The 24,644-nt window shown below is 36.5% G+C and overlaps 1 protein-coding gene across 3 annotated transcripts in view; it reads right to left on the reverse strand.

The window, feature by feature from the left end:
- THSD7A (thrombospondin type 1 domain containing 7A) overlaps positions 1-24,644 on the reverse strand; it is a 273,595-nt gene that overhangs the window by 19,881 nt on the left and 229,070 nt on the right. For all 3 annotated transcript variants that reach the window (XM_030971359.1, XM_030971358.1, XM_030971360.1), the window contains 8 exons: positions 24,020-24,214; positions 21,354-21,617; positions 10,168-10,346; positions 6,351-6,356; positions 5,517-5,650; positions 4,740-4,893; positions 3,750-3,891; positions 3,177-3,292 (listed from right to left, as the gene is read on the reverse strand). In XM_030971359.1, coding sequence (XP_030827219.1) covers positions 3,177-3,292; positions 3,750-3,891; positions 4,740-4,893; positions 5,517-5,650; positions 6,351-6,356; positions 10,168-10,346; positions 21,354-21,617; positions 24,020-24,214 — 1,190 coding nt within the window. The remainder of the gene's footprint in view (positions 1-3,176; positions 3,293-3,749; positions 3,892-4,739; positions 4,894-5,516; positions 5,651-6,350; positions 6,357-10,167; positions 10,347-21,353; positions 21,618-24,019; positions 24,215-24,644) is intronic.

Raw genomic sequence — 24,644 nt, forward strand, 5'->3', positions numbered from 1 at the left:
GAAAAAGTGTTCATTAGCTCCCTGACCCTAAAGCTTTTGTTCTGGATGAGCTGTGGTTTCTGACTCAACAACGTTAAGTACTGAAAGCCACCCCCGTGCGCTCTGTGCTTCTGGTCACACATGCCAGGGGCAGCAGGCTGCCACACCAGCATGCTCCTTAAATCCTGTGATCCACAAGAAGTATCTGTACTTATTTATGGGAATGTTTGGCACCAAAGATTAAACTCTGCTGCTGGAGATTAATCATGTAATCTGACAAGCAAACTATTCACAAATAAACCAGCTTAATTGCAGACACAACTGCTGGTTTCTAGGCTTTTCTCATCTTTAATTAATGGTAAATGAATGAAAATAAGTCTATAAAAAGGAATATGAACAGGATCAGCTTGCTTTAGGTGATTTGATTTTTAAATATTCAAAGAAAGAGAAGTCACGTTCTTGTCATAAGTAGAAACCAAGTAATCCAGGTATTACTATGCTTTGAGAGTTTGAAGAGAACTACATTAACATAACCAGGACTTGGAAATAAGCTCTGGAAATTGTTTTATCTTGGCAGTAATCAGGATGACTGGCTACCTTCTTTAGCTGGTCAACTCACATAAACACAAGATCATACGGACACATAAGGAAACCAGAACACAGGGGCTCAGATGGAATGTTAGTATTTAACTCTGCTGATGCTCATACCTGGAGATGGTTATAGACAAAATTCAGCATCAAGGGTTTTTTTAATATATGGCTTTATTGCTTTCTTGAACTATGTATTTTACAGAAGCTCACTACAATAATGAGTCTTAATTTCTTAGGGATCAGTGTAGGTTTATCTATTATGAGCTCTCTTCTTTGCATATAATAATAAGAAACATAATTCAGTATATGTATCTACACATAAAGTAAGCAAATCTTTACTCATGCATCTAGTACAAAGTTTTATGATGGCCCAGAAAAAATTCATTGACTAGATCATTATAAAATTACTTCACATTTCTCCTATTCATTAAATTTTCCAACCACATGCACCTTATTTTGAACTTCACTTAGTATTTCTGTACTGCACTTATAATGTGAAAACACAGTGGAAACCCCCACTGTGAATGATCATTAGCAAGAAGTGTGTAGTATGAATTTGCATTTTGATAATTTCTTTAATACTCTCCTCTTGTGACCTGCAAGGTCACAGAGTTGGCTTTCACATCTTTAGAGTGAAGGGTCTGTTAGGATCTGAACAGCTTGGCTTTCCTGCTAATCAGGTTAACAGGTTTTACTCCTCAGTTATTGGATCAGCCTTTGACCTTGTTGGACCGCTGCTTACACATCCATAATTCAACAAATAGTCTTAACTGTGTGACTAGGGAGTGGATCAGAGCTTTCTACAAGATGTATCTCTATATGATCTGTTGATAAATCCAGGACATCACTGCAGTGATGTCTGTTGGCCAGTCATTTACAGCAAGTAGCTCTTGAGATATTATATTCTTGCCCTCATTATTCTTCTGAATAATAAATTTCCATTTCTTAAATGCAGAAAAACTCCAGAGGTTTTCTGAAATGAGATTTCAGTGTAAAATGTAATCAGTCCTAAATGTTGTTTTAAATCTTTGCTGAAGAGGAATAATTTCTTGGTTTTATAGTAGAAGAAATATATTTTCCCATAAAATCAAATAAATCATATTTCTTTCTGTTGAAATATTTATTTGGATGGATATTTTACATCATGTGTGGGTATTAATTACTCAATATTGCAACCTCTTAGAAATGACAGACATTCCTTTTCTTTTCTAACACATTAAAACATTATAAAAGCATTAATGCACTGCCTTATTAACTTCACAGCAACTTGCTGGTATGACTTAGGGTAGTCATACCCTGAGTTTTTCTCCTGAGACCTAATTTTTGTGTCTGTACCATTCCTGGAAGTGTTCACAAGGCCAGGCTGGAGGAGGCTTTCAGCAAACTGCTAGAGTGAAAGGTGACCCTGCCCACAGAAGGGGCTTTGATCTTTAGGGTGATGATCTTTAAGAACCCTTCCAACCCTAACCATTTTATGATTCTGTGAAATTATTAGACTTTATCAGAAACCCAAGAACTATGAGGGAAGGAGGAACATGGGACAGATGTAAGTCTCAGCCAAAACTCTCTGCCTTTGATAAGAACTTATTGATTCAGGAATCCAGGATGTTGGAGGAGATAGGAGAAGTTTAAATAGGTCAGATACACCATTACAAAATTATAGCTCAAAATAAATTATGGGTTTCCTGATTCCCTTCACTTCTGATGAGACTCTTTTCTATGGGCACATCCTGAGAGCAGATAGTTGTCAGGAGGGACCCACAGAAAAGCTGTTGGTGCCGAAACTGCTATGGGGGCCTTTCCCCCTTCGTTCCCCATTGCCAGTTATTTTATTTCTGATGTGATGGTGGTGGGGGAATGGCAGCTGAAAGAAGTGCAGTTACTTTCCATTAGAAATGCATGTAGGATTGCCCTTAAAGTAGTACTGGGGCTTTTTTTGGTTGTTTTGGTTTTCATGGTTTTTTCCATACTACAGACTCCATGCAATTGAAAGCACTAGGATCAATGCACAAAATTTCAGGAAACCAGTGCTGTCAAACTGGAGGTTAGTTTGAACATTTGTAAAATGGCTCTTTCAAACTTAAGGGCTCCTGTCTGCTTGCTAGTTCTCCTTATACACTCCTACTTAATATTACATTCATGCTGCACATTTTTTCACACTAGCTTGGCTATTTTTTGCATCACACAGCTGGATACAAGAAGTTAGCATTCAGCCCAGCTGCAGAATGACACGTGAGAAATATTTTCCAACACATTGAGTAAATGATTAATACTGGCAGGTGTCCAAGACTCCGTGCAGAAGTTGTATCAAATTAGAGTTATGATTAGTATTCTGATTGAGATTTATTACCTTTATTCTACTTTATTAATTATTGTTTCTAAGTAATTTCCTTCAGGACATAATAATTAGCATATGTTCACAGAGGCACTTAAAAGTAACCAAAGGAAATAGTATAAAAATCATTTGATGGCTCGGTTCATTTCAGAGGTACTTAACAATCCATGAATAGTCTTGCAAAACATCTGGTGAAGATGCCATACAGCTCAGTTGGCTCAGTATTAATTAGCACAATTAGAAGGGAGCTTTCTCACAGGTACCCACTCACCTCTTCACAGTATTTCAGGTCAACTGATTTGCCATCACTGCGAACGCAATCGAGCATCCGCGTTTTGATACCGCTGCCACAGACAGCCTTCTCGCTGAGCTGACACGTGCTCCAGTCTGCAAAGGAGGAATTCATTAGCATTGCAGACTTTCAGATAGAATTCATAATGATCCAGTCTCCCACCTAATTCTGATGGCCTAAAGCAACCCTCACAAGGAACTTTTACATATGCAAAGGCTCGCGGAGCCCAGCTGCTACACATTTTTGGAAACAGTGACCTTACTGCAAACGTCATTGCCATGGTACCTTCCTGAAAAGTGCGTATTTGGTTTTGTCTGCATGGATTTTGAGTAAATCACAAAATTATATGAGAAATACTTTTCCTGGAGTTACAGTATGCACATTTCACACACAAACTCAATTTAATATTTTATCAAACAGCCTGAGTCAGCTTTCCGTACAAGTTCCGCAGCTGCATCTGGGTAAGAATGGAAAGCAGAAAAATCCATCCTGTAAGGTGAATGGAAATGATCTGTAAGATGTGATCCCAGGCTGTCACTATAACACAAATACCTGTCACATTGTAGTCATAGTGGTAGCAGTTCTTGTTCAAAGTGCAGGCTTCTGTCTCGGTGGCAGCAGGACAAGGCTTTCCATCATCTGGTTGTCTAAGGCACTCTGCTGACCTTTCACGGACACTACTTCCATTGCATGGCTTGAAGGTAAGATTGGAAACAGCTTAAATATTTTGACACCCTGATAGCTCTCTATGCAGCAATACAACAACCTTTTAAATAATCCCTTCACAAAACACAAGTGTAAAATAACAGGTTCCTGCTATTGTATAAGAGAAACCCTTTTCTTTAACCTAACTTGGTAACACCATTCTATTTTCCTAACCAATGCATATTTCACTATTAGTATTTTGGAACGATTTCACTCATAAACAGGATATTGAGATGCTAACTTTCCAAATGTTATAATGTAGTGCACCAAAACCTCTCAGAGGTCCTGAAGCACTTTTCTTTTTGGTGGTGGTTCTTTTTTTTTTGTTTGGTTTTTGTTGTTGTTGTTGGGTTTTTTTTTTTTTTGGTTTTTTTTTTTTTTTTTTTTTTTACATTTCTTTTCGAAATTCCTGTCAGGAAGGAATGGGAGAGGAGACTCAAAATTACTTTTCTATACTCAGTCTTGATCTGCAGACTCACTCGTATCAGGATAGTGACATTTTCAGTTCAGTGACTGTGCTGCTATGCAGAGCCTCAGAGCTAGGCTAAAAGACAAACTCACATGCCACTGCCAAAGCTATTCCACCACACAGAAAGCACCCCACACTGGGAAGAGCGACCACTGGGGACATTTTAGTCTGTGTTCTGGAAGAATTTAGTTTAATGGAAAGTACTGTCACATTTCGTTTGCAGCCAACACAAAACAACCCTAAAGATGACACTATATATAGATATTTACAGGTGTAATCAGTTCAGCATCTTTGCAAAACACATCATACATACACTTTTAAGGTATCCTCCCAAAACTATAAATGTGGCACTTCGATATACTGCTTACCAAAGAGCACTGAGACCACGACCCCCATTCAGACATAACACAGTCCTCAGGACATGGCAGTGTGCATTTTCTAGCACCGAGTGGCATATCTTCAGGATCACACAGATAGTCTTCTACTGTGTCAGAAGGACCATCCACAGTGTTTAGCATGCACCTAGGAAAAAAGAACTGCACATCAACTTCACTTGCCATGGATTTTGTATGGTATGTGTTCTACAGTATTCTGAGGCATTTTAACATTTTGTCAGCACATAAATGAAATAGGTATTGATCTATGAATACCCAAGAAAAGCTAAAGAGTCAAAAACAATCCTTGTTTTCACAGATGACAGCAACATAAAGGCATGCACATAATTTAGACAATCTTTATCAGTGATTTCCTGGGAACCCCTGGGCAGGTGATTTGCTTGACATTAGCTGACCTCTAAACCAGAATAATGCAAATCACCTATTGTTTAGACATAGTTTTTGCATTCTTCAGCTGGTAACTTTAAATCCAGAACTATTACAACTTCAAAAATTTTATATTCTTAGTAGTAATCCTTAATTTACACAGATGCCTTTTAATTGCCAACAGATTAAATTAGGAATCAAGGTCTATATCCATAACAAGTAGACAGAATCATATTGCACTCCCTGAATCTATTTTGATTTATATCATCCAGGCTCCAGGTCTGGACTCAACACTAGGCATTACATAGAATTACATCAAATAAAATACAGCCAAAACTGAAAGTGAAGGTTCTTTAAAGTGAAGGAGGAGCAATATTGTTTTACCTGACTTTCCTTGTTTGAACACCTTCTCCACAATTCTCTTTTAAGTCCACGTTGGTCACCTTGCAGACACTCCAGGGCTCAGTTACCCATATGTACTGGCTGCAGTCACTGTGGCAGGGGACTACCTCATACACCTGGAATCCACAGTCGGTGTCAATTTTGGTGCACACAAGTAAGATAAACATGCAAAAGTGATCATACAGAAAAAAGGCATTAATGCTCTTGGGAAGAATAAAAAATATGAACTTGATGATTTAGACACTATATTAATAATACAGATTAAATACTATAAACTACTGAAATAACAAAAAGATAGAAGCTATTGAATGTTGGATTCTCTGTTTTTCTCTGCCACTAAGCCCATGCTGCGCCATTTCCACCAAAAACATCAACAGAACTAACATAAAGTCTGTAACAAGGCTAGCTCATGAGTACAGCTTTTAAAAAATGCTCTTAAAACTCTGCTAGCACTTTAGCTCTGTCCTTCACATCTCTTCTCTATGATTCCATCCCACTATTAAATTATTATCCCAGTTATTAGTTGTGAGGGTTTTGTATCACTAAGGAGAGGTGACCTTAAGAGAAATTATACTAATATATATTGATTCACTTTATTTATTCATTGTGTATGCTTAAAATCCTTCTGATGTATGTGTGTACCAGAATTAGTGTTATGTTTAGATTTGAATACAAATTTTTAAATGGCAACTCACATAGCAATTTCTACATGTTCCATGTAATGACTCAAACACACATTACAAAAAATAGGACAGAGAGCACATGTTGAGCAAGAAGAACATGTTGAGCTTAAACATCTATTTTATAAACACTCACCTGTGCCTGAAGAAAGTATTTTCATGAACCCAAAAGAAAGAAAAAAAAGCAAAGAGAAAAAGTTAGAATTGTATGAGTGAAGCATAACTATTTAAACAGAATCAATTTAGACAGAATTTTATTATAGACAATATAAAATTTTATTATACACAATATTCTATTAGTTCTGCAAAGAAAAAGGGCATTATTTGTTTCTCTTGGATCTCCTTTGCTATCATAAGGTAATTTGCAAAAAGTTTGCCCTTGGAAGAAAATAAATTTTATAAATCACAGCTGGTGGGAAGAAACTGTATATTACCTAGTCTCTTGGTTAGACAGTTGAACTGTTTTCCCTTTTTGCCTATAATGAGCATGAAACTTTTACACAGTAGGGAATCCAGTCTCTTTTAGATAAGAGAAAATCCTCAGTGTTTTTGGAGGACACTTAACTTCTTTATCAATTGAAATTCTTCTGACAGCATTAGGTGCAATAGATTCAAACAAATAAATGGAACTGTCAATTCTCATCCTTCCAAAGTTCCTATGTCCTTCATGGAATATCTTAATTATGCATAAATTACTTAAAGTCCATTGCCTTGAAATTATACCAGCAAATTTGACATATCATTCTAGGTATCAAGTCAGCAAAATCAAAACTGCTGAAAAATCTAAGACTTGTCTTGAAGAAGTTCTTGATTTCTTTCCAGCAACCCTTCTTGAGTAGAAAAAGATTGCTGATGTTTGATGGTTAACCTGCAACAAAATACCACAGAAAATAGAATGCCTTGGACACTAAATGTGTAGTCTGATATCATATCACTGTGTAGCTGATCAGCCCATGCACAAGACCACCAGCGTAGTCAACGTACTTAGGCCTTCTCTGAAATATACTAACAATAAAAGGCATAGAAGTGTGTAGTGAAAATGCATCTTAGGGAAGGTACTGGACTCTGTCGAAAATTTGTTCGTGAGAGTTTTTCTCCAGAGTTTCCAAAATGAGAAGAGAAAAGCCTTAATTCAGGGAAATGTCTATATGTCTGACCCTGGTTAGCATAAGAAGAAATACATAAACCCCACACACTCAACAGCTTTTGCAGTAACATAAAATTTTGATATCTTGACAGAAAGCCAGAGGAGAACTTTATATTGCATTGCACATGTGAGTGGCATTCTTGTGACCTTACTGGCATTTTTGTAGCTATGACTGCAAGCCACAGCAGTTTGGTGGTATAAGAATTGCATACTTATCCTGCTCTTGATAAGGGGGAAAATAATGCTTGTAATCAATGAAAAGATGGATGTCCTTAATTTCTCTAACAGTCTCAGATTAGTCCCTTCATTTGAAACCATCTTATGGCCATTGACATGATTTTATATCAAACCTGACTCCATTATTACTGTAATTATGATGTCTTTTAGCCTATTGAAGCGAGTACTAAGCAAGCTTTATTCAGTTGGAGTGTGGTTTGGGAACCACCCTGGCATGACATTGAGTGACACATCCAGCTTTCACTGTGCTCATCCTTCCTCAAATCACAGGCACACATGTCAGCCCTGAGAGACACTGAACGACTTCTTAACAAGGTCTTAAGGATTTTATTTCAGTGTTTCCCTGGCCTTACTATTAGAAAGTTTTCCCAAGGCTTAACCCAAATCTGCTTGCAGCAGTGTAAGCCCACTGCTTTTATCCTATCCATGATGGCCATGGAAAATGGATTATTTCCTCCTTCTTTGCAACAGCCCTTTATGTATGTACTAGCAGACTGCCAGCATCCTCCCTCCCACCTCCTGTTCCCTGGGCTAGGCAGCATGTTGTAGTCTTTCCCCAGGGTCATAATTCCTAGATGTCATCCTACAGCACAGTTCTTCTGTAAATCATAGTACACATACTTGTGGGCAGCAAAGATCCAATTTTACCACTATGGCTCATATGTATGCAAATAAGAGTGTTACATTATTAAGTAAGAAATATGTAACTTAAACACATTATATTGAATGATTATTGAATGATGACTCTGAAAAGTCAGTTCTTTTCCAGCTGAATGGCGGATCATATTTAGTTTAAATAACTAATTCAAACTTGGAATATCCGTGCATTTTTCTGCATGTTTCTGAATTGAAAGGGAATGTATTTAAAAATGAAAAATAAAGGATTTATATTTTTCAACATCCTTACAATATCTGTGGAATGTCCTTCTCATGAAAGTACTATATTTTAATTTTTTTTTACAATAATTACATTTGGAATCAGCTATTTGTCAAAGACCATGTAACCACACATCATATGAGTCAAAGTACCGGCAGAGGGCAATAGTGTTGCATAGAAGTGGTGAACAGACCTCCAGCAAAACCACCTTTGATGCAGAAAAATACAAGCCTATTATGTACTACATGAATATTAAAGAAGGAAAAAGACTTTTGTATAGACTATAATTTGCTCCTATTGAAACACGTTCCCCCTAATTTAAAGCATATTTACATGCTGACCCAAATCCAGCAACCCTCATTCTAGTTCGTATTTTGTTAAAGTAGATCACAAACTTGGTTTATTAGCTGCGGTTAAACACTTATGATTTTCTAAATTAGAACTAATTACATCCCCTAAAGTAGAAAATTAGATCAACAAGCCATTTCATTCTGTTTTAGCAAAATGTCAATAGGATAATACTAAGTACATGCATTTTTATTCAAATGTAAATTGAGAGCACTTTTTTTTAAAAAATCTTTGAATATTTACAGAAAAGACCATGTGGTTGTTTAACATGCCTCTGCAGACTAAATTAAATTCAACATTAATATGAATATAAATCAACTTTGAAGAGCATAAGTTAATTCACAAGGAATGTTTTTCCTTTCTAAAACTCTCCAAGGAAAGAAACTTCAGGGTTTAACTTGGGCTAGTGCTAAACTTGGTCCCAAAGACTAAATGCTTGTTAGCTGTCCAAGCCTTCCAGCATTCCCAGGGCGCTCTTGGATCACATTTTATGGTTTAGTTTCACTTGAAGAGGATCCAGACTGTATGGTCAGACTGCTCCAAACTGCAAGTGCAGTTTGTGGGACAGCTGGGAGAATTGCATTTGTGACTGAACTGCACTGCCAGGGCAGGAGTACCCAAGAAGGTCAAGCTCCAGCTTGAGGAGAACCCACTAAGGGACACGGGGATGACTGTTTGAGTGTTTTGTTTTCTGATCTAAGATGATCAGGAAATGACACTAAAATCTTGCCAGTTTGAGCAACTGTAACAAGACATTTTACCCCCTGTCATGTATTAGAAGATTAGAAGTTTAGAAGGGATATTAAAGATCATCTAGTTCAAAGCCCCCTACCTTCCACTGGACCAGTTTGCTCAGAGCCCCATCCAATCAGGCCTGGAACATCTCCAGGGATGAGGCATTCACCACTTCTCTGCATAACCCATTCCAGGGCCTCACAGCCCTCTGAGTGAAGAATTTCTTCCTAATATATAATATAAATCTGCTCTCAGTTTGAAGCCATTCCCCCTTGTTCTGTCACTGCATGGCTCTGTACAAATTTTCTCTCCATCTTTCTTGGAGAATCCCTTCAGGTTAGAAATCTTTGGAAACACAGTTTTCAAAATCTGCATGTAAGCATGTTATATTGTCTGCAATCTGCAGTTCACAAAATATGCAAAATTCTTGCACATGAGGAACTAAGACAGATCATTTACTGCCTGAGGAACTCTAAACCAACACATACTCCTTCTACCTCCATCTGCTCCTTATGTTATACTATTTTTCTACAACAAAAAATACAGATAAAAGGGTTATTTGAAGTTTGGAAAAATCTATATCAATAATGTAAACATAAATCAAATTACCTGGTTGATGTGATCTAGCTTTGGACAGGGTCTTCCACCATTGTAGGGTTTTTCACGCAGCCATTTAGACCGAACCTTCACCCCACTCCCACAGGATTTACTACAGCGAGACCAGTTGGACCACTCACTGAGCTTGCAGTCTGAGGGACAGGGAATAATACAGGCTTCCTCAATGTACCCTGGATGAATGGAAAAGAAAGTGAAATCTTTTCAGCATGTCAGTTTGCGACTTCTCCCTGAAGCCCTCGTCTGCTTCATTTAGATTCTCCAAAGTTTGACTTGACAGGACTGTGTGAATAGAGAGATCTCTTCATCATTAGGGATAAATTAAATTCTGCAGAAAATTGACACATATAGTTGGAGACTGTTAGAGTAGCAGCTGAGCATTCTCACTGCTCATCATCCCATCTGATTAGGATTCACACTCTCCAGATTTCAGCATTCAAACTTTCTGACAGCTACAGTGTAATTGACACTAACCATCTCTTGGCGGCATCATTCCTACTCTGTAAAATGGTATGTGTAATTTTTTTAAAAAGAAAAAATATTTAATTAAAGGATACTCCACAACTGTATCAAGTAATTCAATTGCAGTTATACATCAAAAATCCAACTGAGAAGAAATGCATCTCGCCAGCCCGGAGCAAGGGAACTTAACACCTTGTGACCTTTCTAAGGCTAGAAAGAGAGAGTAGCCTACCACATTAATGATCTGCCGATTGACAACCATCTGCCCCCAGCAGCACACTGAATAATTGCACTGAATGGAAAAGCAGATGTTTGTTTTGGTTAAGTCATTGGTCCAGAGAGGTTGGAAGGGGGTATGACATGGTCTGCAGGGAGTAACATGAGGCCTCAATTCACTGAATAAGTGAAAATGTCTTTCTTTCAAAAGCAACATATGCCATAGCTCTACAATATGTGTAATTTATTCCAATATTTAAGGGAGAAGCTACAATACATCAAATAAAAAGCTGGCCTTAACTGCATGTTTACTACAACTATATCCTGAACCCTCTTCTCCCCTTTCCTGCGTCAGATCTTGAAAGTATTTACCATTAGCCAATATTCACTTTGCAGATTAAAAACCTTGGTGGATTTAAACTTGTATTAAGATATTTCATTGAAATATTTAATAAAAACAGTTGCAAAATTGGCCATACTTGATTAAGATCATCCTCAAAAGATTACCATGGTTCACTAGGCTTCAAATATTTCAACTGTTTGTCAGATACACAGAATTTTTTAAATTCAAAGGGGATCAATCTTTTCATCAGAGCTGAATTGTTTTTAACCTATGCTTCTAAGTAAAGTTGTTCTGTCTCTTCGAAAAGGAACCAATAACAATAAATCTCAAGGTTTGTAAAGAATCAAACCACTTAGATTTCAATTCTACATACCTATTCCTGGTTAATTTGTTGGCTTAGATATAGTTAATTTGTTATTCAGGTGATGTTTTTATTTTGTATGGTTTTACTTTGTTTAGATGTGTTAAATATTTAAATAAATATAAAGAGCACATCCTGGACTTGAGCACTGTGAAACTACTGCTCACCAAACATGTCTTCCTTAAAATGACTAGAATACTATTACCTTGAATTACAAGCATATTTATTAAATATCTGTTGCTATTTGAGCAACCAGTTCAGTGAAAGTGTAAGAATTTTGGCTGTGTGTTAGCCAAAGTGTATTTTGGCTGTGTTAGCCAAAATAAATTTTTGAGGATCACATCCCTGCATATAAGAGATGCTGACATAGATTGCCCTGCAGTAGTAGATGCAAAATTGATTACGTTTCACCTTACTTGACACCTCTGAGTCCTAGAAATCTGATGCACCCTATCTCAGAGCTCCATCCTGTACTGAAGTTTGATTGCATAAATACCAAAGTCTGCACTTGCACCAGAAATGAGCTTTCAACAAGTCCTCTCAGGTGCTATACAAAACCATGTATTCACACAATCAGGAAGCTACTGAATGAAAACGGAAAATAACCAAAGCAAGTTAAAAGAAACAATTCCCTTCAAACAAAAAATATTTAGTGATATTTCTTGTCTGATAGAACTAAGTTTAAATTTCATTGCTCAGTGAAATTTCTTGTGATTCTGAAATGCTGCTTTTACTTTCAACATAACTTCTAAATACTGTTTTTCTGGAGAAATCTTTCTACTATAACACAGTTATGCCATTTACCATTTGTGAAATGTCTATCTCTGGTAATTAAGGACTGAAAAACCCAAATTCAAGTTTCTTTAAATATCCTTAAGCAGGTAACTTGAATTAGTACAGGCTGCTTCAGGAAGATTTTATTTTAAGGTCCAAAGACCTCTGAGTTTGTCTTAGTAACTCTCAAAAAGATCTTCCCAGTCTTTGCCAAGATCTTCTATGGGATACCATAGTATTTTGGGATTTTGATAACAATTTATAGCCTACCAAAAGGAGCCTGTGTGGAACATACTAAATTAAAATAATTGACAAACTAGAAATTATTTTATTTCATTTCCCTTCAATTCATCCAAACAAGGGCAAAAAGTTTAACAACATATTTAGAATCTTGCAGACAGAAGTTGTATCAAATACATTATACTGTATGCAATTTCCAGGCAACATTTTAATTACCCTGAGCTATATTCCAAGTGATTCCATAAATTATCAAATGAAGCCATATCACTGGAGCAACCTTTATACTATCCATGAAATATCAACATTGAAGTCATCCACTAGAACTGCCTTACCATAGAGTGCAAAAAAGGCAAAACAGCATCCTACTACAGATATAGAGTCTTATTAAGAGTTATAGCATGGAAAACTGCAACCTGCTGATATGTTAATGCATTTTGTAGAGGATGCAGTGGTCCAGATGACAGTATCCACACACCCTATAATGAAAGAATACTGAATTGCAACCTTATACTGGCTCCTTAATGCTGCAAGCTTCATGGAATGGCTTCTGTTCACCACAGCTCTCTCCTGTGCCATCTCCGTGATGTCTGGCCTATGATGCTCTCCCCTCCCTCTTTCCTATTTTCTCAGAAAAGCATCAAGACCCCGACTCCACATATGAAAGCTAAACAGCTGAACAAGAAGAATGGAAAAGACATGTTAAGAAGAGAACAAGAATGAAGTCAATCGATGAAAGCACCAAAAAGGAGCTCTAACAAAGTAGGATCACTTGGAGATTCTGGAAGCGTGGAGCATTTTTGGAGAGCAGAGATAAAAACACCTATTATTTTGTAAGATGCAAGACAAGCATTAAAAAACTCCTAACCACTGGTATACTCACACAGTTAAGGGGCCCACAAAGGAATTTCACAGCTTCTCCAAACAGATGGAAAAGAAAATAAATAATTTTTGCCTATATCTAAGAACATAAAGACTAGATTATATATTAGAAAAATGTTCTTCACACAGAGGGTGTTTGGGGACTGGAACAGGCTTCCCAGGGAACTGTTCACAGCACGAAGTTTGACAGAGTTCAATAAGCATTGGGACAATGCTTTCAGGTACATGGTGTGACTCTTGGGGTGTCCTCTGCAGGGCCAGGAGTTGGACTCTGTGATCCTTGTGGATCCCTGCCAACTCAGGATACAATTCAATGAAGTTACTTTTCATGGCAAAGAGTCAGAATTCAAAACAACAGAGGAAATGCAAAACAAAAGAGGGACTAAGGAGGAATAAGGAAAGGGTAAGGAAAGACAGTGAGAGGGAAGAGGAAATAAATGGCTCAGAGCACAAAGTCAAGAAATTGTAAGGAGACACTACATGGAAACAAAGAAAGAGGAGAAAAGAAATAAACATCCTGCCAAAAGTAATATCTTGGTGAAGCACAAACAGAACAAAATGCTCTCAAGAGGTTACGCTGGCATTCTCTGGCCACAGAGTGAAATGTAATGAAGAATGTTCTCACAAATCAAAATAGAGGACAAAGGGAAGAAATACAAACACTGTGCTCTCTGATCTGTATTCCATATGTAATTAGGATGCAGAATGAAAACGACCTTGTTATATCTGACATCAAAAAGTTTTTGGCATATTCATCCCTTGGCATGTATTTCCTCTCAGGGGCCTCAGTATTTTGCTCAACAGACTATTTAGCTATTCTACTGGACTCCCTTAGAACTGAGGAAGAAGCACACTTCAAATTGCTTACAGAAAGCACTTTAGTCAAGAAAGAAGAGTGAATTAAAAAAATAAATTACTTGTTGAAAATTACTTGTTCCACTCCTCTTAGTACCTATCAAATGGTACTTTTCAGGAAAAACTTCTCTGGACTTGTCATCACCTCAGATGCCTTCTTTGTGTATGAAGTCAGCATATCTTTTAGGGTGATTAAGGATGATCTCCGTAAGTTCATAGCAATCCTCTCTTAAATCCAATAAAGCAGATGTTCAGGAACTTTGAAAAGTTTACACTTGGTTGTTTTGTTGGTGTTTTTGTTAAATTTCAGATGGTTTTACTTGTATACTGTTCACACTGCAAAAATTTTAGCAAGTGAAAAGACAGGATGCTGTTATATAGAAAAGTATTGAAATGAAGTCACCAGAAATGCTACATGCAAATGAGACTGGTGATGAAGACACATAGTTTCTGACATAAAAAGGACGTGAAGGAGCCATTTTTAAACTTTTTGTATTGTTTTCAGTTTGATCAAATCACCCTTGAAAAGCTGCTGCTTGTGCTAGACCAACCCTGTGTGTGTGTTAGTATCGAACCTTATTACAGAAACAAGCCTCTAGTGTGTGGGTAAACATCTCTGTGGTGGAATGTCACCTAATTATATCACACAGACTGGTTGGTTAATATAATTGCACCAAAAGTCATACCAGAGCTTTGAGGTTCAAAGAAGCAAGAAATTACCAAGGTAATTACCAAGGTAATGGCAGAGAGAAGGAAAGAATGAGAGCAGTGAAATGTCAATGAAGAAGAACTGAGAAGATGAAGGAGGGACAGTGAAATAGAAACCCAGCACTTTAAGGGCTGAAGATATGTTCTGTGGACATCAGGAGTTCACTTTTTGCCTGCTGTTTCTCATCCTGACTGAAGTGTTTCACTGCATCACTTCCTTCTCCTCACAACATCTGAGGGACGTTGGAGAGATGGGACCGTGGTGTACGTGGTACAGGGTACAGCCCTGCATGGTCCAGAGAGGTGTTGGAAAGAGTTGCCCATACCTAAGGGCCTGTGTCTGCTCCCAGGGCAGGAGCTTCTCAGTTATTTCAGCTCCTATAAGGCTGTGAAATGGGCAGTTGTCTGTTATGAGTGAGAACATGGCTATTCTGTCATTAAAGATTACTGAACCACAATTTAACAAATGGCTTTGAACCACTAGGAGTATGAACTGAACTCATTAGTAAAAGGGAAAAGTTTACTGTCCCACTGCTAATTGGCTATAAAATCTGGACTCCCAGAGCAAAGTAATTAACAGATGAGATGGATAATTTATAAGGGAGGACTTTAATGGACTTCACGCTTTCTCTAATAACAAAGCAGGATAAGTAGGTGGATTTGAGACTTTTCCCCACAAACTGCATGCGCAATGTGTAGGAACAGAATGACTACTCCAGTTGAAGGGTGCAAACATAAACATCTCACAAAATGTTTACATGAACTCTTGTCCCTAGGACTGGCAGAATTATGCTCCTACTTTCATGACTAAATGTCATGCTATGTTTCAAATAAAGAAATGGTTTATGCTGTTCTCACAGATTTTTTTTTCCAGAAAATACAAAGTTCATGGATCTCATCTTCCAGGACAAAGAAATATACAATTATTTGCATTTCATTTGTATCAGAAGATATGTGTTTCTAGAGACTATTCATATTTCTGTTGATTAATGGAAAGATATATTGAAGACAATAAGATTTTTTTTCAGGATTACCCTTCAAAGGCTCAAAATCTGAGAGCAATTCTTCATGCTTAACTATCTCCTGCATCAGTAATTCTTCCTCTGGTGAACTAACTACAGCTCTTTGTATTGATGGATAACTGCTTTGAGACTGATATCCTGTTGACAAGGCAGATGTAGAAGCACCAGAATTCAGAGGCCTAAGGTAGGACTTCTGGTGCAGGGCAATAGGTAACATACTGCTAGAGAACAGATGACATAAATATATATATATTTTTTAAAGTATGAGATAATATACAGGCTATGAAACAGTAAAGTATCTTAATAACAATTTGAGAGCCTAGGCTTACTACCATACTAGATTAGAATTTCCAAGGGGAAATATATTTACTTTTGAATAAACATTCAACAGAAAGTCCCAATTAAATTTTAACACTGATTTTTTTTTCTGTATAAATTTGCATTGCTTCAGGTTAGACTACTGAGAATGAAAAAACCACATCTAACAATCCTAATAAAAGTGGATAAAGCAAGCTGTGACAGACATCTTGGACTATATAGACTCTGTTATACCATACAAGATTTTATTTTATTGCACATATATGCAATTAAATACAAAATTCCTCCATTCACATTGATACTCCTAGCAGCTGTTGCAAAAGTATTCACTGATATGCAGATATTCCTCTCTAATCCTCCACATAAGCCTTGTAGCCACAGAGGGCTTTGTAGAGTCAGCACAAATCAATGCATCTCATTTAATTAATGCTGAAGGGGGAAATAATCTCACACTAATAAGGCAGCAGACAAACTATCCTGACTGCTTGACTGTGCCTTAGGTCTTAACAGTAAACGGACATGAATTAAGCAGAGTGATACGACCTATATAAAAATGCTGCATCTGTCTGCCATGCTACTCTGCCTTCAGTAGGCACACACAAACACAACCACCACTCAGCTTATGTGGGTCATGATTCATAACTGATATATGGTGGAGAAAAACTGAATGCTGAAGAGCAAGTAGTTTAGTTCATAGGCACAGCAGTGGCTTGCTTTTGGTTCTTTTGTCATGAAAATTCCAAGGTACAATTTAAAGGAACAATGAAGAGGATCTCAATTTTTTCAAAAATACATGGAAACAGATTGTTGGCAGACACATGTCATTATCCACAGAGCTCTAGTACACAACTCATGGCAGGGATAAAGCTATGAAAAACAACTGTGGCTTTTCTAATGGAGAAAAAACCCTCTCACATTTGATTAACAAAATAAGTTATTATATTTCTCTAATAAAATTATGTATGTAGAACTGAAAAGCAGGAAGCTGAGAAAGGGCAATTTATGTGTCTTCCACTAGGGGAAACAGTTAAAGAGCAGCTCAGTTACCCCTTTTAGCTTCTGTTCCCATACCTGCTGACACCTGGAAGCTCTTAGCTCTTGCCCACACTCTGCAGAACTGGAATGGATGAAAATATCAGTGGCAGAATGTTTCAAATGGCTGCTGAATAGTGTAAATTTTCTTAACAATAAATTTAACTTAAATGAGAAACTAAATATTTTGAAAATTGAAGTCAAAATATTTGGCATATATAACACAGATAAAAAACAAAGTAAGGAAAAAGCAAACCACCTTGTCTCTCTGCAGCTGAAACTGAGGTCTACTTTAAACTCTTTCTTTGGGATTTTTTTGAAGCACCTGTTAAGCTACTGAAAGCTAAGGACCCTCTGCAGAAGGACTTCTGCCCTCTTTTTCCCAGAGTTCTAACCTAGCAGTACCAATAGAGTTACTTAACTATATTTTGCCTTTCCTTTTCTTTCACAGTCATTCCTGTCTTCTTGAGAAACTTGTTTGCACTTGGGACTTTATAACTGCACCCAAAATTTCAAAAATTATCACGAGAGTACTCAGATGGGTATACTAATTTAGGATGGTCCTTGTGTCACATCTGTCCTTTAGCTCCTTGGTGTCTGTGAAACAGTCTGCTAGTTAACTCTTCTTAAATCTTTGAAACATGAGATGCAGGAAAGAGAGCCCTGAAATATTTATTCTTCTGGTTCTGGTAATAAACAAATTGTGATGATAAGCAAGTAACATTTTGCAAAACAAACAGCTTATGAATTTTTTGGCACAGCAGAGCAGATCTGTCTTCTCATTTCTTCCACTAAAAACAACATGGCTTACAACACTGACCTGTTCATGGCTTTGTAAATTTACATGGTAATATTTACACAAAACTTTTGAAAGTCTCACTATTTGAGTTTCTTGCATTATTTGAATATATCACAAAACATATCTCATGATGTATTAATAACATCATTGTGGGTGCACTTTGTCCCTCCTGTCAGATTTAGAGGTTGTTGTAACAGCTGAAGAAGTTCAATTATCTCCACTTCCCATTTCAGGATTTCACAGTGTGAAAAGCAACAAAAGCTCAAGTTGGATACCAGACAGGAAATATCTTCCGTTAAACGTTGGTCTTAATTTCCCTCCTAGTACAAGATAATTCACCAAATCATATTCTATAAAAACTGCAATTACATAATATATTACTTGGAAAAGAAATAAGAGATCCACAGGAACTAAGAGTAGAACAGGTAACATAGAAGAAAAACCTGACAACACTTTAGATCAATTAAAAAAATTAGTGAAAAATCCAGGGAAAAATCAGTTATAAAATTAGTGAAAAATCATTGCTGTAGGGAAATAAGATCCTCCATTAAAATTTACAAAAATAACCCAAGCAGGCTTGAATTATGTGTCCTGTCAAGTTCTGCCTGAAAAGCCAGATGCAGATTGATGGGAAGCTACAAGGCACTTTTATTTTCCAGCAGGTGGGATACTGTTGTGATACTACAGAAGTCCCTTGTTGATTTGGCATCATATAGCTTTTTTGTTTGTTCTTAGCGGAAAAAAAAAACCAAAACAAAAAAACCTCCAAACAACAACAACAACAAAAAAACCCAACCAAAATAAAACCAAACCAAACCAAAACAAAGAGCATACTAAAACCTAGAGAAGATGCCAAACAGAAAAACTGTCACACAACAAGGGCATGAGAATAACAAGAAAAGCATTGTAAATAAGTACTGGGAAAATACAAAATAAGATTTAACTGGCAAAGCAGAAGTTTGTACACCTTGCAAAAAATAAAACAAATCATCAGAATGTAATCCATGAATACAAATTAGTTATTCAGAAAAGGCAGTAAACATATACTGAAATTAGATTGAAAAAGCTATGTAATTTTCTCTAGCTCCCTTGTATTTTCAAAAATATGCTAAACCTGGAAAAATGCTGAAGGCAAACAATAAATTAGGTAAGCTTTATGTAAGCCTACACTATGTCTATGTACAATACCTATCAATAACAGAGGATCTACTGGAAAGGAAACCATAAATTTAGTGATGTATTCATTAGCATCAGTTTAAAACATTATCATCAAAATCTTGTTAGATTCTTCATTCCCTGTATACATGAAACTCCTGTCAAAGAATTTTAGGAAAGTAGAAGGAATACAGGATTAGTTCAATATGAATTCCAAGCTTTATCTGCCTCACGCATTATAGCATGGACCAAGTTAATGTGTACTCTCCCTCTCAGATGGAACTGATGAGAAAACACCCACAGGAGGGGTGTGAGGTGGGGGGTGGTGTACTGGAATATCAAGGAACCAGACATCTTAGTGAACTGATCTAGAAAGAAAGAATTCAAAAGAAAACAACACCTAAAAACAAAGGTTTCAAGCTTCCCAACCTACAATAAATACAGTGATGACAAGCAAACACTTCCATTTTACAAAGTTAAAAGAGACTTCAAGCCTCCTGTGACAAAAAAAAAGATGGAACTTGAGAAAGAAAGAGCACAACAAAGCATTGCTATACTGTGTTTTTGGAAGGATGCCTGTGAATGCTAATAGCATATAAACAGTAGCCCTGGCTATAGCAGGAATAACAGTAACACATTGTTAGCAGCTTTTCCACTGGATTATTATACATTGTGGTCACTGTGAATGTAGGCCACATTCCCTGATAAAATCTATTGGATCAGAAATTACTATCATGAAGAGAGAATTATATAAGGGTAAACGATAGTTTAAAATACACTTTTTTAGGGCTTTTTTATTCCTCTTCTATTTCTTTGATTCCTGCAATGGAATTGCACCTTAAAATGCCCTGCCAGGGCTTGAAAGCAGCTACATCCATACTTGCTCTATACAAAAAGTTGTTCCTAGCAGCAGCATGTTACTTACCACATACAACACCAACAATATGCTCTTGGACAAACAGTTTCTTTCCTTTTTTTTTTGACACAAAAGCTGGCAGTGCCCATTCTTCAAGTCATTGAAAACTGATTGGCAGTGGGCCATCACTTCTACTTTCCTACATACTGAAATGCTTTTACAATTTTCTACTTTTCGAAGTTCACCTGAACTTAATGCTGAAAAGTGATTAATTTCTAACATAGTATACGCTAACACCTTGACTTGATACATTGAATTTCTAGCTTATCATATCTCTAAACTAGAATTAATAGTGCAAATTAAAATTGCCTTATTTAATTCAATCTCTTTGATTAGCTACTTTAAATATATCCAAGTAAATAAATGAAATTTCTGTTCTCTTAATTTAACATTTGAAAGTAGAATTAAATATGTGAATTAAACTTAGATGGACCTTTTTAATGGCACTAACACCCAGCTTTTCATACCAATTGCTCAGATACAAGTTTGCACTGCAAGCAGAAAAAAAATGAAGACAAAAACTCCACTGATGTCAATTAGCACATTTCTGGCTCACTGAAAACCAGAAACTGCCAGTTTTGATCCTAATGCTACAGATGTATCCCGTTTAGGAAGGAACATGGTTCCTTCCTAGGGCAATGTAAATACAAAGAATATAAAGTCTTTAATCATCCTAGTTTTACACATGACAGATTTACACAGAGAAAATAGTAGAGATAAGGTTATTTAAGGGTTTAAAGCTATCTAAAGAATCTGTGGAAATAATTTCAGTCTTTCCAAAATAGTCCTGTGTTTGTTTATTTTTTTTTAAATTTGCCTCTTCTAAATGGCTTTATTCTCAAATTTCTAACTGCAGTTATCAGGAATAATAACAAAATTTTAATTTTCTTTCAATTAAAATACCTAATTAGTAGTTTACCATTACTTTACTTAATTTTACTATTTGAAAAGTCAGCAAAAACATGCTAGGTTTGAAGGCATCTTCGGATGAAAGGCAACCTAACCAATAAATATTAATCTGCTAATTCTACTTGTACATATATTATGTTAAACTTAAAGCACATAAGTAAACAGATAAAAGAAAATATGTTTGTAAATACCATGACTGTTGCATCGTGATGTTTCCACAAGTCGGTTGTTTTGGTCATAGCATGCCATGGCCTGGTAACGATAACCTTGTCCACATTCCTTAACATCTCCTTGGACCTTCATTCCCAGCAGTGCTTCCATCTTACCCTCTGGTAAAATACAGTCTGACCAATTTCCCACAGGCTGAGCGCTGTACTTGTCACACGGGCAAAACTGATTCTCAATCAGAGGATACAACTGAGAATTTCTACATTTGTCCTTTTTCTTACTTTTTCCTAGAAAGAAGAAATTGTTATTAGCAAGTTTGTATCAGTCTACAGCTTACGTCCCAAAACTTTAATTTAGGCTTCTGTAACAAGTGCTTGCAATTACATACATACATACACCTAACACCTGCTACATTAATCTTTATTAAATTAGGTTATTGAATTGAATTTCTAAAGTAGTGGATACCTACAATTTGCATAAAAGCAATTTCTTTTAAAAAAGAAGATGTAATTTATATTTAATTTGGATAAAAATATTTCAGGAGTAAAGTTTGAAAAAGTTAGCAGTTAAACAGATACACTCTCTTCCTGCTATTTCATCAGCAGTGTGAAGTTCAATAACAAGATTTCTATATGGATCAATTTTTTTCAAGTTGAAGGAAGAAATCAAGATGAGAGTAACATGCATCTTAACTATACTAGTACCTTCTTTCAAAATGTCAGAATTCTTTAATCACTTGTTATCATACATTTGTTCATAATTACCATTCTTCTCCTCAAATAGAATAAGCTCCTTCTCTGAATTTGTTTCCATTCAATACTGTTCTTGCTTTCTTACCTGAACTGTAGCATAGCCATCCACTCAATTTTCCGTTTCCATTAAATAAATTTAAATCTTCTCTTTGGTAAAGTTTGTTTAGTTTTCCTTTCCATACCACTTTATATAAATTAATGTAGTAGTCTTTGCAAAAGTAGTGGTTGTTACTAAGTAGTATCTAAGTAGCTGTTACTTAGATATTACTGTAAATGTAATATTCTGTAGCATTTTCCTCGCTATTCAAAACAAGGCACTGGACATTGCAGCAACAACCTTAGTTCTTGTATTTGCTACTGTCTTCATTTAGAATAGTAGAATAGAAAATGGATGCCTGGAGAAAAGTTTCTCATTCTTTTTACAACACAATTTCTTAATAAATGTATGCTTCTCCTCTGGAAGTATTTACCAGGAATAATTATGAATTTATTCCAAGACAAGCATTACAAAATAGTCTGGGTAACACATTGCCACAGAGAATACACCATATCACATATCATAGAGTTGGCAAGTTTGAAGGGGTAACTTAAATGAAGACAGGAAGAATCACAAAGCGTTAATATTGTGGTAGGAAGAATATGTACTTTCTTGCTCTGTTTTTAAAATAAGGAAAAATACTGTTAGTCAGTTTTGTTCATTTTTTCCCTTGTGCAAGCAAACCTGACATAAAGCTTACTGGAATTATTAGACAGTCACCGTGAGGCTTCTTGAAGACCATGAATTATTCATTTTCCACTGGTCTTCTGATTTACAGGGGGATGGAGACAGGGATAGGGTTTGGATCCTATCACATTCTTTCTGAGCCTGCTAATGGGCACCCCCCTTAGCTAGCTTTCCTGCACCACAGACAATACAGACTAATTGGCAAAGAGTGCTGTGACAGAGGCCAAGCCTCACTGCTGAGGTTTCAATTATAATTTAGAAGCAGGGCTTTTTTTTTTTCCACTTTATGCAGAAGAAAACATAATTTAAAAAACACCAAAACCAACAAACAATAGACTAAAAAGAAGTTGAAGAAAAAAATGTTTGAAAGCGGGACAGTGTCCAGACTAGGACAAGTCTGTGGGAAGGGCATTACTGGTAAATCTTTTTATTCTGCTAAATAAAACTTAAAGAGCCTTCTTGGGACACACAAAAAAAGAGCATTATTACTTATCTCAAGAAATAAGGCAAAAAATTAGCCAGTGTGTTGCCTTATGTGGTCTGTGGTGCTGGATGTAGACAATGAAAAATGGCGAAAGAAAGAACTGGGAGAGGAAATATTCAGCCAGAAAAAGGACAGGCTTAATCACAAATCTGACAAGCTAAGTTCAAAAGAGGTAAGCCAAAGCTTAAGGCTGAAAATGGTGGTTTATAGCAAAATGCTGAAACCCACTCAGCTGCCACAGTAGCTTTAAATGCACCGAAGAAAACTATGAGAGAAGGAAGCCTGCTTTAGCTGAGACCAGGTGCAGGAAGAGGAAGGCAAGTAGGTTAACATCTGATCCTGTTAAAGTGAGATGATTGCTGACTTGTCTGTCAAAAAAAAAAAAAAACACAAAGAAAAAAAATACACAACAAAAAAACCCAAACAAACCAAAAAACCCCAACAGAACACAAAACCCCCTACTATGTGCACTATATTTAGGGGGGGAAAGTATTCCTCTATGCTCTCCTATCTTCTCCCTAGCCACTTACCCATATCAAGAGTCTCTGACATATGGCACGCGTTTCTACTCCTGGGTATTGTTCCACCAGCAGCATACAGAGCATGACATTGGATCTGCTTTCTGCCACTGTAACACTTGTCAAAAGGGAACCTCTGAAGTCCTCAGGTTTTAAACAAAACATTATCAATAATAAATAAAAGAAGCATTATTTTGCTTGATACTCTTACCAACAAGAGCGCGTTTCCTTGTCCTGACTCCTCCACAGTCCCCATTACAGGGAGAAAATTTTGACCAGTTCGTAAACTGACAGTCATCTTGGCAGGGAATCTGGCACATCTGTGTCAAGGGTGGTAATGGGCCAGAGTATTTAAGGCACTCACTGATGTCAGCTTGTCCTCCATCTTGTCTGCGACAAGTAATTGCTGGAAGCAAAAAGAGATGGAGTCTAAATAATCTTTTTTTAAATTTTTTATGAATTTCTTTATTCAATTACATAAAGTCTACAATATTCTATCATTCTATCAGACTGAAAGCCCGAAATACCTATATGACAACTTAATATTTGCCACCAGTTTTACCTTGAATTAATACATTTGTCATTTCTCACTTAAGATTTTTGTTTAAAATAATTTATCAGGACTTACCAGGGAAAAAACTTACAGACAACTGTAAATATTATAAAGGTTGCACCATATTATCCACACCTGTCCACTTTACATATCATTTCTCCTGATATCACTGACACAATTTACATCTCAGACAGACATTAAAACCTTGCAATATCATCTTAAGTAACTTAATTGTATCAGGTATAAAGTTTTATCAGCAGATTGAATTTCAGAAAGATGGATA

Source organism: Camarhynchus parvulus, chromosome 2 (genome assembly GCF_901933205.1).
Source record: "Camarhynchus parvulus chromosome 2, STF_HiC, whole genome shotgun sequence".
Classification (NCBI taxonomy): domain Eukaryota; kingdom Metazoa; phylum Chordata; class Aves; order Passeriformes; family Thraupidae; genus Camarhynchus; species Camarhynchus parvulus.